At 36.8% G+C, this 18322-nt stretch overlaps 1 protein-coding gene across 1 annotated transcript; it reads left to right on the forward strand.

Moving 5' to 3' along the window:
- The first annotated feature begins 3899 nt into the window (after positions 1-3899).
- c18h5orf15 (chromosome 18 C5orf15 homolog) lies at positions 3900-11205 on the forward strand. Its single transcript, XM_057821014.1, has 3 exons — positions 3900-4067; positions 6696-7726; positions 9806-11205. Exons 1-3 carry the CDS (start codon positions 3953-3955, stop codon positions 9938-9940), a joined length of 1281 nt encoding a protein of 426 aa, XP_057676997.1. The 5' UTR covers positions 3900-3952; the 3' UTR covers positions 9941-11205.
- The last annotated feature ends 7117 nt before the right edge of the window (positions 11206-18322 follow it).

Here is an 18322-nt window from a genome sequence, read left to right on the forward strand (position 1 = left end):
TGGAGCCCAGTTTTCTCGTCGAATTGCAGCAGTCCATCTCGCTCTCCTCTCCGGGTCTCTCGGAATACGGTAGAACTTCAAGTCTCTCCGTCTATCTTCTCTGTTATTGCAACCAACCGCCACACACGCCTTCAACATTTTGATTATTAATGTTAACGAGCAGAAAAACACGCCATAATATGAGGACTTTACATAGCGGTAATGCATCAACACGACGAGTAGACGGACAATATGGCGCGGAGGCGTGGTTGTGACGTCATGTGAGTAGGTTCTATCGTGGGTTACGACACTCCCATAGAGATCCATTATATGATTTTACTTTCGGGTACTTCCGGGTTACGGAGCCTCGTGTAGTTCCAAACATGGCTTCGACGAGAGCGGACCGCATTCATACGAATGGCTGGCTGTAAAGTATATTCGGAGGTAAGTTGGTGAAAAAAAGATCCCTTTTGAATTTTCAACAGTCTCTATTCTATCAGAGGCGCTTTATGATGTATACGTTGAGCTTTATTTGTAGATGCGTAGCGTAATTATACATATATTTTATCTCGGTTGACGAGCAATGTTCTGCTACTTTTTAAACTGAGTCTGCTAACTAGGAATGTATCGTCAGGGGTAAATTCATTGTCCCTACCTCTTTTAAGTTGCTAACTCTTTCAGAGGCCCTTTGTGTCGTACACACTCATCTGTATTTGTGAGTATTGGTCGACGACCGGCTTATTAGCTCCATTTTGTAAGCTTTGAAGTAAGGCAGTGCTTCTCAATTATTTTCTGTCACGCCCCCCCAAGGAAGAAGAAAAATGTTTCGCGCCCCCCCAAACTCTCTGCCGCCACTGTAAATAGTATCATTTGTCTATAAAATAACTTTTATAAATATGCATCTGCCTAACATTGTGTCCTTTTTTTCTAATAAAGAAAAAAAGTAACATAGATCAACTTATAATAAAGTATAACTTTATTAACAGTTTTGTTTGTAACAGAGAAGACTTGACGTGCATCAATTATCCTGAATTAAAAAAAAAAAAAAAATCACATCCAAACTAAAAAATACACTCAAGGTACATTTTTGACCATTTGATACAGAAAAATAAAATGTAATAAAATCAGTAAATAATAACAAATTAAAATTGATTAGAAACATTCACTCATGAGGACAATGTGCCAAAAAATTTGACCGAAAAAACAAATCTGAATAAAAGAGAAAAAAAAATGTCCTTGGACAGGAGAGTTTTTATTTTTGCTGCTCACAGTATTTACCTCCTTTGCAATGGTGTGGAGTTATTTTGCAATTAGCATGCTAACAATGCTCACTGGTTTACTGATATAACACTGACAAAGCAGGACGATTGTTGGCAATATTCGGCACGTTTTCACTGAAAAAATCAAGCGGCTTAACAATGAGATTGGGGTCTAATGTCATTAAGTGGCGTCTTAATTGATTTGGCTTCTGGCTGTCTGCTATAATTATTTTTAGACACAGTAAACAGTGGTCTTTCATCATCACCCACTGTTTTAAAAGTCAAAGCTAAAAGGCAAACGGCACGAAAAAAGCGAATTCACGGCGGCCGAGGTAGAACCGTAGGTGAGGGCGGTCGTCGTGACGATCCCAAGCCGAAAATGGCACTTCTCGGGCGGCGACGTGAGAACCGGACAAGACAGTGGGTCGCTACGTGAGTGAGTCCGGTCGGAAAACGGCTTTCGAAAACGGCGGTGGCACACTGCTCTTCATGTCTGTTGTCTGTGTGTGCTGCTGAGTGCTCTTCCTTAGTTCAAAAATACTGCGCGCACTCTGAAAATGAGAGCGCCACTACCACCTACTGAGTGGATGTGCAAGTACACTTTATTCCAGTACGGCAAAAAACAAAACAAACAAAAAAAAACATGTTCCCCGAGGTCACATGCGCCCCCCCTGGCATCGCTCTGCGCCCCCCCCAGGGGGGCGCGCCCCACTATTTGAGAAGTACTGAAGTAAGGTATCCCCCTCATGAAAGAGTACCAAGTCAATGCATGACAACCTGTATTCTTTACACCAAAATGTTTGACATCATTATTTTTTAGAGATGTGTATAGATTGAAAAGTGATGTCAACAAATAATACACATTTATAATAAAAAAACAACAACTAATGTATATTATTATTTTACGTTACTTTTTCATGATCCACATCATGCTGCTGTCGGTCTACGTTCCTACCCTAACCTATAGTCACGACCCAGGACACGCTGGAGAGACTGTGTCTCGGCTGGCCTGGGAACGCCTTGGGACCTCGCCGGAGGAGCTGGATGAAGTGACTGGGGAGAGGGAAGTCTGGGCTTCCCTGTTAAAGCTGCTGCCCCCGCGACCGGACCCCAGAGCAAGTGGAAGATGATGGATATCATGCTGCTGGTGGTGCCTGCTGATGGCGACTGCTGGCTGTGCGCACTAAGCCCATGTTTTAAATGGCAACAAACAAACAAAAAAAAACATTTTTTAAAATGTTTTGACGACTGACCATTGCCATCCATTTTTTTCTGCTGCTCTTGGTCCTTGGGGAAACCATGCTGCACACAAACCATCACAGGCCACTGATCTAAAAAAATGTTAGGTGTAAACAATGAACCATGACACCAATTTCACCAATTTTTCAATAAATATTGTGATTTTCTTTATCAAAGGTAATAAGTTTTTATTGTTATACATTACACATGTTGAGGAAAATCATAAAATGTTTTTCCTGTCTTGTAATCATTTTGTGTTGCTTGGGTCCAAAATGAAAAATGCCTCTAAAGAGGTACAGGTTTGGTTTTGCTAAAATTAGGGGCTATATTAAAAATTTAGTTTTTTTGCACTGTTAAATGTCATTTGTTTGTGTTTCAGGTCAAACTAAGTCTATAAAATGGAAAATGTACACACACATATATGTAAGCATTAGAAAGTGCAACAGGAAAGAAAAGTGGAAAATAGAATTTAAAAGCCGTGACCACAAACCCGAATTTTTGGGGAAACAAATGTTTTTATATGTCAATACGAGAAAACAAACTTTAAACTACCACTTAGAACTAGGGAACAAAATATGTTCTACATGGGGTCATCTTTAATATATTACCACAGGTAGGTGAATCAAGGAAATCTAGACATTTTCTGGAAAAACAGTATTTTAGTTGTGAAAAATGAAAAACCTCAGTCATCTAGTATTTCAATGTAAAAGTCGATATCCCGTGCTCATGCTAACATAACATGACACGTTCACTCCATAACATGAGAAAGTTCCCTTCTGTGTTAGTTTACGTAGTTCTCAATTGTCGCCTGACCACTCCAAATGTAAAACTAGCCCTTAGATATATGTCATAATGCAATGACTTAATCAAACAAGTACTCAGATACGTGATTTGATCCATTTTTCCATAAATGTCGCAATTACCGCTGTCAGTTCCATTGAAAACCACGACAGCGCTGCTTGTGTTTGGAACTATTCACGCCCTACATGAACCACGTGACCACCCGCGGCGAGAACAGTGTCGCGACTCTCTTTATATGGCTCTGGTAGGGTCTATATGGAAGTCTAGATGTCTGACGTCACATGGCGGCCATCTTGACTCGGGGCCATTCGAGGAATACGTAACGTTCTGATCAATGGAGTATATTTTGAAATGGGAGTGTTTTTCATTTTTGAGCCTATTTTCGAGCGGCGTGGTTTATCATAAACGTCAGGAAACCAGTAAAATTACTGCGTGATTAAAAGTTATATTTACCTAACATCCTGCCTGAATCACGGATACGATTTGTTCCTCTGGCGCAAGATGGTCGAAAGTTACGTATTTCTCTCACTTCTACGGCTTCGACTCGGCAATAAACATCTAGGTTTATAAAAGTGATATCTATAGGGATCCGTATGCACGCAACTGTGCATACGCAAACACCATACACACTTAAGTCCCGCCCCTTCCTCGCCTCTCCTTCATCAAAAACTAACATGGCGGCAATGGTAGCAAGCAGGAAGAGCAGCTCTCCCAGTTTAATTGTTGTTTCACTCCAACTTCTGGTCATCGGCAGCGTTCTATCAGCACCAACGAACGTCAACTTAGAAGGTAAAACGATCATTTTTGTCGGATAACGACGTTTTGGAAAGAGGAAATGTCAGCTTCCTTACGCGAATAGCTGAGCGGGGCTCACACTCACAGGTCAGGCCAGTCAGCTGAGGGATTGCAAGCTAACAATCATGACATGTCTTAACATTGTACAACATTGTAGTAGGACGTGCATTATAATAGAGGTCAGTCGTGACTTGTGACACGTTTTGACGTGTCACCTCAGGTGACTCACCTGTCGCGAGGCCGTGTTCCGGTGAATTATGTCTAAAAGTATCGGAAAGTACCGAAGTGTCGATACTGGAATGTTGTTCGTCGAATGTTTCCAGGTGCAATATTTGATTGCTAAACTATCAATACTCAGTTTTTTGTTTTTTGACCGCAGGTCACCGGCAAATTGCTGTCTTGGGGTAAATTAACGTCCAATCCATTTGAAGTGAGAAGGGTAGGATTTTAAAGCCATAAATAAACACACACTACACTATAACAGACAATAATACACAGGGCTAGTAGTCGATTAATCGATGAACTAGTTTGTCGAATAATCGAGTAATCGGATAAGGAACATGAAAAATTAAAAAACCTGAGCTGAGCCTCAAACGGTTAAAAAAATAATTAAATAAGGATCTATGTTTAACAAAAGAACAGTTGGCTAACTTACAAAGGTCCACTAGCTTAAATGCTATAAAACGCTAACTTTTTTTTTTTTTTTTTTTTTTTTTTTTTTACAATGCTCTTAACAAATGGTTCAGACACATATTCCCACAAAAACGGCTAAATATACTCAAACTAAATTATGAATGCATTAAAAAAAAAACTCAAAGAAAAACTTAGCTTATGTTGGTCTTAACATGGAGCAGCTGGATTCACCAATGTAAGATGAGGCAGACTAGAGGGCAGTGTATCCACTCAAATCAATAAAACTGAATGCAAAGACTTTCAAAATAAACCATTACAACGCCACAAAAATCAAACAAATACTCGAATCAACAAAATTTAATTCGAATCTTTTTTTTCTAATCGAATACTTGAGTTAATCGATTAATCATTGCAGCACTAATAATACACAGGTCTCACATGTACTTGACATTCAGTGAAGCACTACAAGTTCTAAGTTCAGTGGTTCATTACTAGTAATAACTATTATTCTGTAGTTTTGTGCTATTTCTCAGTCTTCCTTACAGGAGAGTGAAAGAGATTTTCTTGGTGTCGAAAGTAGTGCTGCAACGATTAATCAATTAAAAAATATTCGAATTAAATTTTGCTCCTTCGAGGATTCGTTTAATTAAAGTGGCGTTGTAATGGTTTGTTTTGAAAGTGTTTGCATTTAGCTTTATTGATTTGGGTGGATACACTGCCCTCTAGTCTGCCTCATTTCACATGGCTGAATCCAGCTGCTCCCTGTTAAGACCAACCTAAGATAAGTGTCTGTTTGCACTAGTTTTTTTTTTTTTTAATATTCGTATTTTAGTTTATAGGTATATTTCACTGTTTTTTGTGGGAATATGTGTCTGAACTATTTGTTAAGAGCATTGTATAAAAAAAAAAAAGTTAGCATTTTATAGCCAATTGTTCTTTTGTTGTACATAGGTCCTTATTTATTTTTTTTTTTTATATCGTTTGAGGCCCAGCTCAGGTATTCTAATTTTTTATGTTCATTATCCCATTACTCGATTATTCGAACTAAATAGTTCATCGATTCATCGACTACTAAAATATTCGATAGCTGCAGTCCTAGTTGAAAGGAGATACCTACTTAGTCCTACTTAGGGTAAAAAAAAATGTTTAGGGTGGGCATGGCCGTTAAACGTCCCCGATTAATGTAAAGGTTTAAGATCATTGTTTTTTTTTTTCTTTTCTTAAATCTCATGGCTGGAAGTGGCGCTTACCTTCTTCTTTTTTTGCCCAACTTCCATCCTCCCGAAAAACATCATCGCCAATTTAGATATGAGTGTATTAAAGTAAACAAAATACATGTAATGTGAGTAAAAAAATACACTCATGTTCAAACAAAACTTGTGATAGTCATTCCGTTAAGGCCTTTAAAAAGAAGACAATACATTTTCTAATAACTGATTGTACTTTCAAGGAGAAATAATACACTTTACTGTCGCCTTCGTACTAATACGTGTATCATTGCAGTATGCGTGAAGGTTCAGATTGTGAATGCATATAGTCATGAGGTTTCATCATGCCACAAAGCTCTCCTGTTCCCTGGCTGTTTATGCTGCTTGTGTATGAATAGATCCTTTTTGCTTCAAATCCCTGGTGAGATCCTCCCTCCCGGGCAACATTTACACCATCAAAACAAATGTACATAGCACTTACACAGTGTCTAAATGGAGGTTTATAGTCAAAAACATACGCCCGTTCATGTTATTCAGAGGATGTTAATTTTATTACGAGGATTGAAAAAGAAAAGCATTGATAGAGTGGAGAATTTAGGAAGAACATGAGTAAAAGTATGTTAAAATGAAAAAATTAAAGCGGATTAAAAGTTACTGCCATTGGGGATGATGTGGTGTCCGGACATCCTTCTGCTGTGAATTTAAATGACTTCATCGAGTTGATTACTTGGAGACGTCCAATATATTTGAAGTGGAAAATAATTTAACTTTCTGTTCATAGATGTGACCACCACGAAAGCCAAACCTCATCCGCCGACGATTTCTCCTACAATCGGCGATAACAAATATGTTACTCACTCGGAAGCAAAAGTAGTTACGACAGTAAATGAACCTGAAGAATGGACCCATCGCTACGTTGCAGCTACGGTTCCTACCGAACCAGCAGATCCCCAGCCCAACCCCGCCGAACCAGCAGATCCCCAGCCCAACCCCGCCGAACCAGCAGATCCCCAGCCCAACCCCGCCGAACCAGCAGACCACCAGCCCAACCCCGCCGTACCTGCAGAGCACCAGCCCAACCCAGCCGTACCTGCAGAGCACCAGCCCAACCCAGCCGTACCTGCAGAGCACCAGCCCAACCCAGCCGTACCTGCAGAGCACCAGCCCAACCCAGCCGTACCTGCAGAGCACCAGCCCAACCCCGCCGTACCTGCAGAGCTCCAGCTCAAGCCCATCCAGCCCATCTCCCCCCAAGTGGACCAGACAAAAACGAGTGATTCTGCCACGGACACAGAAGGCGGCAAATCCACAGTGGTCATCGGTTCTTCGGACAGCTACGCCAAGCAAACACCAGAAGATGAGAAAAAGGTGTTGACGGCCACAGAATCGCCCGCCGTTTCCAAAACTACAAAAGCTGCCGTCCCTGACAAAACAACAGAACCCACCAGACTTGCCGCGGAGGAGACCACGGCTCTCTCGCTCTCAGAGACCACCTTGCAGGACCTTGAGTCGGATCGGTTCCAGCCCGCTGGCAATGACGCGGCGTCTCGCGTTGACGCGGAAGATGACGAGTATGATGGCGAGGACGACGACCAGGACACGTACGTGGACAACATGTACCACATGGAAGCTAACGAGGAAGAAGGTAAGACGGTGGTCCGACTGGAAACACCCGACATCAAGGAAGACGTCAGCTACAAGATGCCCGGGGTTTACAACACGGAGGACGAGGACTCCCACTTTTTTATCCACCTGGTCATCCTGGCTTTCCTGGTTGCCATCATCTATATCACCTACCACAACAAGAGAAAGGTCAGTTGCATTTGTTTCGTAGTGTAATCGGAATAAATCGAATTGTTTCTGAATTGGGAGTGAATTGAATTTAAATCCATTCCATTTGAACTGGGAGGGTGCCTGCTAGTAAACATTCGCTAATGGAAGCCAATGAGTTTATTGCAGAAATTTGTCTTAATATACATAAATGCTTTGGAGGAATACATAAAAAATAGTATTCATAAATAATATTAAATGTAGGAAATTAATTTAAAAAATACAGCTAAAAATGAGAAAATCTTGAAATAAGAATATCATAACAAGTTTAAAAATAATAAAATAAGAAAGGAAACTTAATTTTAAAGATAGATGAATAAATAATTGCCTTTTTTTTCAATATTTTCCAAAAATTGTTTAAAATTTTCGAATTTTTCACATTTTTAATTTTCTATATATTCTTCTATTTATTTATGTACTATGTATATTTTTAAAATCTTTTTTAGTATAGGATTTTCAAAGTTTTAGTTTTTTTTTTTTTTCCCAATTTAATAATTTTCATGTACGTAGGTATTTCCCCAGTTCTTGTTAACGTACACTACCGTTCAAAGGTTTGGGGACGGTAGTGTATATTTGATAAATGTAAATTCAGGCAGACATTTTATTTAATTATACATTTTATACATTTTACTTTACATGAACTTTTTAATTGCCCGTTGCCGCCGTCAGTGCACCTACGTAAATGTTTGTTAAGTTTTCAATTTGACCAATTTAGTGCCAACATTCACCACTAGGGAGCGCTAATGAAGCGTGAATATGGAGGTAGAATTGTGTCTTAATATATTTAATAAAAAAAAAGTTGCTTCAATCAAAAAGTCGCTTCAATCAAAATATATATTTTCAATTAAAAAAATCACTTGAATAAAAAAAAAATGTGTTTGAATGCAAAAATAAAATTGAAACAATAAAATGCATTTGAAAAGTGTTTTTCTTTGATTTAATTTTTTTGATTGAAGTCAAGTTTTTTTGATTGAAACAGCTTTTTTGATTGAAGTAATGTAGTTTGGGCCACATTTTGGCGAGGGCATTTGTGTTTTATTGAGTTAGAAAAAAAATGGCTTTAAACAAAATATTTTTAAAAGAAAAGTCACTTCAATAAAAAAAAAATGTCAATCATAGAAAAAAAGTTTTTGAATGTGAAAAAATATTTGAGACTCAGAAATTTGCTGAAACTTAATTTTTCATTGATGTTTTCTTTGATTTAAGGTATCCTTTTTGTGTTTGGGCCATATTATGGGTTGGACATTTGTGTCTAAATCATTCAATCCCAGAAAAAGTTGTTTCAATCAAAAACTTTTCAATCAAAGAAAAAAATTATTTGCAAAAATATAATTGCCTTTTCCTAAATATATATAATGTGTATATTTATATATGTACATATATTTTAAATATTTTTTTATTATAGATATACTTTGTTTTTGATTGAAGTGTCATTTTTTTAAGAGCAAAAAGTTTTGAACTCATTTTTTTTTAAGCGCAAAAAGGTTTGAACGCACTCTTTTTTTTTTAAGTGGAAAAAGTTTTGAAGGCACTTAAAAAAATTTTTTTTTAATTATTTTTTTTTACCTTTTTTCTATGATTTTTAATTAAAAAAAATTTATTTTTTTAAATTTTTGATTGAAGTGATTTTTCTTTTGAAAAGTTTTTTTTTTGTTTGAAGCAACTTATTTTTGATTGAATAATAAAGACACAAATGTCCTAGCCAAAATGTGGCCCAAATGCAAAACTACATTACAGTACTTGAATCAAGTTGTTTCCGTGGAAAAAAAAAACTTCAATCAAAAAAAAAAATTGCACTCAAAGAAAAAGTTTTCAAATGCATTATAATTTTTGCATTCAAACACATTTTTTTTTTTTTTTTTTTTTGATTGAAGCAACTTTTTTTTTAGATTGAATAATAAAGACACAAATCTAACTCTATACGTCAAGGCTTTTGAATGTAGCACTTGTCCAAAGTTTAGTCTGGTTAGTCGTGAATCACTTAGTAATTGCCATTAACCTTTCAAATACCGTTAAAATTATTCCTCTGCTGAATCCTGACCTACCTCTGCTTCCCATTAGATCTTCCTGCTGGCTCAAAGCCGTCGCTGGAAGGAGAGTTTGTGCTCTCGTAACACTGTCGAGTACCACCGGCTGGACCAGAATGTCAACGAGGCCATGCCGTCCCTCAAAATGACACGCGACTACATCTTTTGAGCCACCGCACAATGAACTCTTGAGACCTTTTGCTTCACTGGCACGTTGGCGGGTTGCCATGTTTGTCGCAATGATGTTTTTTTAACTGTCAAAAAATCATTTACTGGGGTGTTGAAACATTTATTCTATTTGATTGAATCGTCCGCTTTCAATTTGGGTTCGTTCCATTGTGGGGCAACATTACAATAGATGAAAATAACACTTATTACTTGGACGCAGGCATTGTTTTCCTACGTTTCAACCCCCTCGCAACTCCCACTGGCCAGATGCTGGCTTGCAGGACTCCTGGTTGGCCTCCTCTTTTTTTATGACTTCGATGAAGTCCCTGTCAATCACCCATGCTCACTAAATGTACACAAAAATGACCCCAGTAGTACAGTCTGTTTGCAGCAAAACCCGTACGGCGACTTCACTTGGACACTTTTCGTTGCACAAAGACGCCATATTAAGTAAGAAAATTCAGTGCAAGTAAAAGAACAAAAATGGGGTTTCTATGTTTACTATTTTCCACATTATTCAAATGATGTACTCCAGTAATACTGATAACTGTATTTAGATGTGCTTTTTTAGGAATGCAAGAATGCCGCAGAATCAAATTGTAAAAGTGCCCTGGAGAGGGCACACATTGAACTCGCTGGCTGCCTTTGATTGCGCTAGACATCAATTCCATTTTGATGGGGAACGTTCATTTGCCCTCCCGGTCAAAATGGATTGGATATCTAGCGCCGTCAATGGCACTGAAAGACAGCCAGTTAGAAGTACAAAATTCCTTTACTGTATTGCTGAAATATCACATTTAATTTTGACAATTGACTGACATTTCATGCTTCGCCCGCTGCAAGGGACACGCATAACAAAGATGGCGGCCGATTAGGTACGAATGAGCAGTACGTCTATGAGTTTTAATTCATAATCTTGGCCAATGCAAAGCACGTCAATCCACTTTTAAAAATTGTAAGCCACAAAATATATTCTTATTTAAACTGATTGTAGTTTGATATTTTCACATCAGACATGTTTGTTTTGGCGACTGATGTTTTTTTTTTTTTTTGCCTTGTTGCCTCACTGTTTTATTATTATTATTATTATTTTTAAAAATCTTCCATTCAAGGCCTTTTAGCTCTGGTTCTTTATCAATTTATAATAAAATCAAGGCACTCTAGTTTGACGGGCAGATAATTTTTTTGCACTGTGGAAGATCGACACTGCTCAATCAACTGTAGAATCACTTTTCGTTTTGTCAATAAAGCACAAATGATGCCATGTGTTGTGTTTTTGTCGTCATTAACATTTTATATGGAAAGTGACTATTTTTGGGAATTAAAAAATACAAACTTGGCCTCGTAAACACCGGTGTCCAAATAGACATCACATTTTGGGACATGTTGATCCAAATATTAACATTTGTTATATTACAAGTTAGATCCGTAGGTCACAATATTAAAGTGGTATACTACAAGTGTAACCTATATGACTCAATGTGATGTGCACAAATGTAGATGCCATGTCTAAATGATAGCTTTGTTTATTTTTAAAATTTATTAATTCTTTTCCATGAATTAAAAAAAAAAAAATGTTCGTATACACAAAAGTAAAATGAATACGATTCACTCTGGTCATGACTGCCAATAACCCTCTAAAGTTGATAAATAATGCATAAAATAGCATTACTAAAATAGAACATTAAAAAAAATGTTTTTTAAATAAACATTTTCAATAACTAGAAAATAATCACGGTTCCTTTTTTTTTTTTTTTAAGAAAAAATTAACTCCTCTTTTGTTGATATAATTTTGAAAAATGTTAAATATACTAATATCTACTCTGGACTACAATGACGGCTTTAAAAGTCTAATGCATTTGTATTGGAGAAGCTTGCAGCGTCAGCCTGCTTGCCTGGCACGGCCAGACTGTTCAGCCTGCCAGGCTCTCTCAGTTAAAATGGATTTGACGTCTAGCGCCGTCAATGGTAGCCAATGAGTTAAAAGTTTGCCCTATAAACGGTTAAGGGCCCTAAGAGCAAATAACTAACATGGTATGCGTGATGCGTCCTCAGGCCAAGTTAGTCATGACCACTAGGGGGCAGTGTTTCCATATGTAACCGTTCTGATCCGCGCCGGCGACGCGATTCGTTCCCCTCGAACAGTTGAGGAATCGAACCCAGAAAACCCGCAGAGCACGATAACCACGATGCTAAAAGTCCAGGCAAGCGTGCTCTCTTGAAGGCAGTGGCGCCTCCAGAAATTGTTCATAGGGGTGGCCAGATGGGGCCACTTAAAATCTTGGGGTGGCCAAAACTAAAAGCCATAATTTCAGGTTTTTATTATAATATTGCAGTAAAAAAGGTGAGGGGAAAACTACCAGAAAGACGTAAGGACACGGCTACTGATATACTTTGGTGTATTGTGTAATATTTGATGTTACTAATGATTTAATGTGCATAGTCCATAACTGTCCAGTTAACATTTTGAGTTCCACAACAATTCTGTTTTATTGCGTTATGTATATATTAGGCATAAGGTGTACATTTAACTAGGGCTGTGAAACGATTAAAAATTTTAATCGAGTTAATCACAGCTTAAAAATTAATTAATCGTAATTAATCGCAATTCAAACCAGCTCTAAAATATGCCATATTTTTCTGTAAATTATTGTTGGAATCGAAAGATAAGACGGATATATACATTCAACGTACTGTACATAAGTACTGTATTTGTTGATTAAAACAATAAATCCACAAGATGGCATTAACATTATTAACATTCTTTCAGTGAAAGGGATCCACAGATAGAAAGACTTGTAATTCTTAAAGGATAAATGTGAGTTTGTATATTTTGACTAAATATTACCATTTGGTGTATTTGTTGACCTTTCAGTAAATGATACTGTAACGACTTAACTGTTCTGCCCAAATGCATGATGGGAAGTAGTGCAACCATGACTGTGTGTGGTGGCTGCAAATGCTATACGTTCTCTGCGTTGGGTACACTACAGGGTGGTAAGAAAAAGATCAACTCTGTAATTCTTCCCCACGGTGCTTCCCACAATATTTATAGTTGCTGTGGGAGAGATGACAAAGCTTTTGCCAATTAAAAGCACGGCCGCAATAAATGCTTGTATCTACTCCACTCACTACTACTGACACTGCCTCTTATCTCTGTATATAAGTAAAACGGCGCCATTATAGGCTGTTTGCGGCAATGCGTGAATGAGCCGTACCGCGATTGCCTTAATTGGGATAAATATTTTCACGTGATTAATTAAAGAAAAATACTTGCTGCCCATTGACGCGATAAATTTGACAGCCCTACATTTAACAAAACAAAATTAATGCATTCATTTGGGATTAAATGCATAACTGATTCTACAACAATCTAACGATATACTGGCAAGCGGGGTGGCCAGTGGGGTGGCCGTGGCCACCCCTGGCTACCCCCTGGTGGCGCAACTGCTTAAAGGGAGGGAGGTTTCCACGGCATGCAACGCACCTGCTTGGATCCGTTACACATATAAATGTTGAGGTGAGCACAAACAGGTTGGCTATTTCCTCAGATTTTTATCGACAAAACTAACATTTGCTGCCCCGGGTAATAAAGTCAAAACAGACGGGATCATTTAATTGGGATACATTATATGTTTTATTCACTTAAGTGAAACGAAAAAGTCCTGGTCTAATTCAACAGTAGCTTTAGCCTCCCAAACCGTATTTTCTTTCTTTAAATATATGGATAATATAAATACACTGAAGATAACCATAAGACAAAGAGGACTAACAAGAATAAAACAAGATTTTTTGTGTGTGTGTCGAAATGGGATCAACAGAAGCAAGCTAGCTGATTTTTTTTTTGGTGTAAATTTATGCACAAAGAATGTGCATTAATCGGAAAGCTGTCATCGTGGTTAACTAAAAATAGAAATATTCGAGTTAATATTTTGTTATTATATCAAGGGCTGCATGTACACTTTTTGCTGGGGACGGGACATTAATAAAACCAAATACATTTGGTGAACGGGGGTCAGGGCTATATGGAGGACCAGGAGTGCAAAAATTCAATAAATAAATATACAATTAAATAAATAATTAAGAGTGTCATTAAAATGCTTTTATTTCAATATTTATTTATCTATTTCAATATTTATTTCAATTTTTATTTATTTATTTCAATTTATATGTATTTATTTCAATTTTTATTTATTTATTTCGATTTTTATTTATTTATTTCAATTTATATTTATTTATTTCGATTCATATTTATTTATTTCGATTCATATTTATTTATTTCAATTTTTATTTATTTATTTCAATTTATATTTATTTATTTCAAAATTTATTTTTATTTTTATTTATTTATTTCAATTTTTATTCTTTTATTTCAACTTTTATTTATTTATTTCAATTTTTATTTATTTCATTTTATATTTATTTATTTCAAAATGTATTTCAATTTTTATTTATTTATTTAAATTTTTATTCATTTATTTCAATTTTTTAAAATTTATTTCATCATATGGGGATGGCGTGGCTCAGTGGTAGAGTAGTTGTCCCCCAACCCAGAGGTTGTGGGTTCAATTCTCCGCCCTGATGAACTTGCCTAAGTATCCTTGAGCAAGATACTGAACCCCACATTGCTCCTGGTGCTGCGTCACCAGTAGGTAGATGGCAATATAGTGTAAAGCGCCTTGAAAGGTGGAAAAGCGCTATATAAGTATAACACCATTTACCAACACCATTTATTTATTTATTTATTTCAACATTTATTTATTTCACTTTTTATTTATTTCATTCTTGCACTCTTGTTCCTCGTGTGGCCGCATGAAATAATTTTATTTGTCATTGGCTCATCAAACTCGGTGGGCGGGCGTGAACTAGGCGGGGTTTGAGTTGATCGAGTAATAAGCGATTGCTTCGTCCTATTTCTTCCCAACATGGCGGCATTATCTGAGATTTTGAACGAGCTCTCTTGGGACATGTTAGATTTCTCAGAACAAATTGATGCAGGACATTTGGACCCTGAGTACGTGTCCTACAAAACAGAGCAATTAATTAACGTTATTGGCATCATCTCGGCTCTGTCAGATCAACATGTTGATCGAAGAGTTTTCAATAGTTTAGAACTGCGGTCAAGCCAGCCTCCACTCGTAAAAACGAAGTCAAACCAGCCACCCCTCATTTGGATTATTGTTTGCATTATGTGCATTACGGTAATGCAATGCGCTGGCTTCAGAATGCAATGACGTGGCTTCAGAGCGCAAGTCCCTTTATTAAATATATGGGGAGAACAACGGTGACCTATTCGATAACGGGTCCACTTTAGAGAGACACTGGAGCACCCCTAGACCCAAACTAAATCATTATCATGTAAAAATGATGTCGGAGTTCAGAGTAAAACTACTTAGAAAACTGCTAGTTATTTCTGTCATTTCGCCTTATTTCAAAACTTGATAAAAAAATAAAATCTGGTAAATATCCAAGGACCGTTCCACTTCTGAGTTATACTAGATTTTCCCGTATGCAGACATCAGCCCGTTTAAAGGCGCTGGCCCGCGCGATGTAGAAGCCACAGACTGGACTCCACCATGGGCTGCTGGTGGAGTTCTCCTCAGAGTGTCCTGGATTAAATTTGCTGCTTCTCTGAGCAGCTCTGGGCACATTTTGGACATATGTATGTTTTGCTTGGACAACACGCGAAATGCGTCAAAGCCTACTACCGCTACACTGACCACGCTAGTGACGCTACTAATCATTTTCGTCTTTGTGATTTTGAGGGAGCAATTATTTTTCAGATTATACGGATCTACACTGCCACCTTATGTATCGTGTGTACATAAAAATTAGCCAATGCCTCAGGCGTCAATCTATTATCTGAGATCGACTAGTTAAGACTTGCTTTGCTGAGCAACCAATCAGACGTTAGAAACTTTGACGAGCAGACGTGACAGATAAAATTATTTCATGGTTGCACCTCCAGAGGAACAAGAGTGCAAGAATGAAATAAATAAAAAGTGAAATAAATAAAAGTTGAAATAAATAAATAAATGATGAAATAAATAAATAAAAATTAAAATAAATAAATAAAAACTGAAATAAATAAATAAAAATTGAAATAAATAAATAAAAGTTGAAATAAATAAAAATCAAAATAAATTATGAAATAAATAAATGTAAATTGAAATAAATAAATAAAAATCGAAATAAATAAATATAAATTGAAATAAATAAATAAAAATTGAAATAAATAAATATAAATTGAAATAAATAAATAAAAATGGAAATAAATAAATAAATATTGAAATAAAAGCATTTTAATGACACTTTTAATTATTTATTTAATTGTGTATTCATTTATTGAATTTTTGCACTCCTGGTCCTCCATAGGGCTACACTTCTCACCAATATGAACCTAATTAATTGATAGGCTAAATGATTAATGCAAAATAAATCTGTATTGACCTATACTAACTTTACCACTGCAAATTTATAATGTCTTAATCTGATATTTTTTTGTTAAATCTAGTCAGATAATTTTTTCCCATCTTGTTTGGAGTGTTAAAGGCTAGTTAACTGATTAAAGCGTCAGACTCTTCCACTTGCTTTAAGTAAATATTACTATTTATTCGTATTGAGCCCATACATCTAAAAATTGGTCATTTTTCACGTAAATCAAGAAAAAAATGCTTTCAAATAATGTGTTGAACAATATTCCTGCTTTAAGAACATTTCTAACAAAGTTTTTCTTTTAAGATTAAATATACAAGCTTTTTGCTTAAAATAAGTCTGTTAATCTTATTTTCAGCTAGCTGTTTTTCTTATGTCAAGAAATCTAAGTGAGTAAAATTGACTTGAAGCACTGTAGCAGATGCAAAATTAGTGCCGTGTTTCCAACCGCCACAATATTGACGTCTTTTTACATTACTTCTACATTCTAATATGCCTCGTCTTCGAAAGGGGCGGGGGAGGCGGCATGTTGTATTTCTGTCGGGCTGTGAATGCGTGTGTGTGTGAGTGTGGGGGGGTTCAAGTCATGAGCCAATCAAACGTGCGTGTGAGGGAAAAAAATGGACTGGCACATTCAGTTAGTGAAAAGGGTCAATGTAAAGTATTGGCCCGAATATAAGACGGTGTTTTTTGCATTAAAATAACACTGAAAAAGAGGGGGTCGTCTTATATTCACGGTCCAGACATTATGCCCATTCACGATGCTAGATGGCCCCAGATATCATTGAAGCGATGTTCTGTCATGACAGATCTCAGCTACTCTTCCCATTCACGACGCTAGATGGCGCCAGATATCATTGAAGCGATGTTCTGCCATGTCATCTACTCTCCAGTTTAACCAGTTTGCATTATTTTTTTGCAATGTTATTCCTTATTCAGATTTGTTTCAAGACTATAGTTACAGCTAGAATTCACGTTGATGGTTAATGCAATTATTGCAATTTTGTTGTTTTATCACAATAGATTGGTTTATTTACATTTCAAAAACCAGAAGCCATTCATTTACGAATGTGATTGCACTTTAGTTTACATATTTAAATGTTCAGATATTAAGATTTGAATGAGGCAAAATAACATGCTTTTTCTCTCAAATATATTGTTATAATCATTTGTTTCGGATTTACTGTAGTTTTCTGTATAAAAATTAATTTGGTCTTCAAAAAGTCTTTTTTCAAACTTGAGTCTTGATGAGACGCCGCTCTTTCAACTGCACGCCGCACTTTGTTTATGTCTTCGCCGTGTAGTAAAGCATTATTTTACGCCAAAAAAAGGGCTAGGCTGGTGAGAAATAAAAAACGTTCAATCAACTCTGCCAACCTGTTAAGCATAGTATGTCATTCCCAAAACTCACCAGTGAATCCAGTCTGGCATCTCCAATTGGCTCTGCTAAATATTAGATCTTTAGCTGGCAAATCTTTCTTAATTAATGATTTTATCAGCAAACATAACCTTGACATGTTGTTCCTAACAGAAACTTGGTTAGATCAAGATAAGAGTTCGACAGTTCTGATTGAGGCAACCCCCACAAACTTCAATTTCTTTAGTGCGCCAAGAACCCATAAGAAAGGAGGTTGGGTTGCCAGTCTGATCAGGGACAGTTTTCAATGCACGAATATTTCATGTGGTCAGTTTGATTCCTTTGAATATATTGTCATTCAGCTAAAAAGCCCTTGCAGAGCTGCCTTGGTAACAATTTACAGACCACCGAAGTATAACACAATGTTTTTTGATGAGCTTACCAAAATACTGTCTTCCGTCTGCATGGACTTTGATTGTGTTGTTTTAGTGGGTGACTTTAACATTCATGTTGATAATCCTGAAGAAGGATGTGCTAGAGAGCTTTTAAATATTTTGGATACATTTGGTTTATCTCAGCATGTCACAGTTC

This window comes from Corythoichthys intestinalis, chromosome 18 (assembly GCF_030265065.1).
Source record: "Corythoichthys intestinalis isolate RoL2023-P3 chromosome 18, ASM3026506v1, whole genome shotgun sequence".
NCBI classification, from domain to species: Eukaryota; Metazoa; Chordata; class Actinopteri; order Syngnathiformes; family Syngnathidae; genus Corythoichthys; species Corythoichthys intestinalis.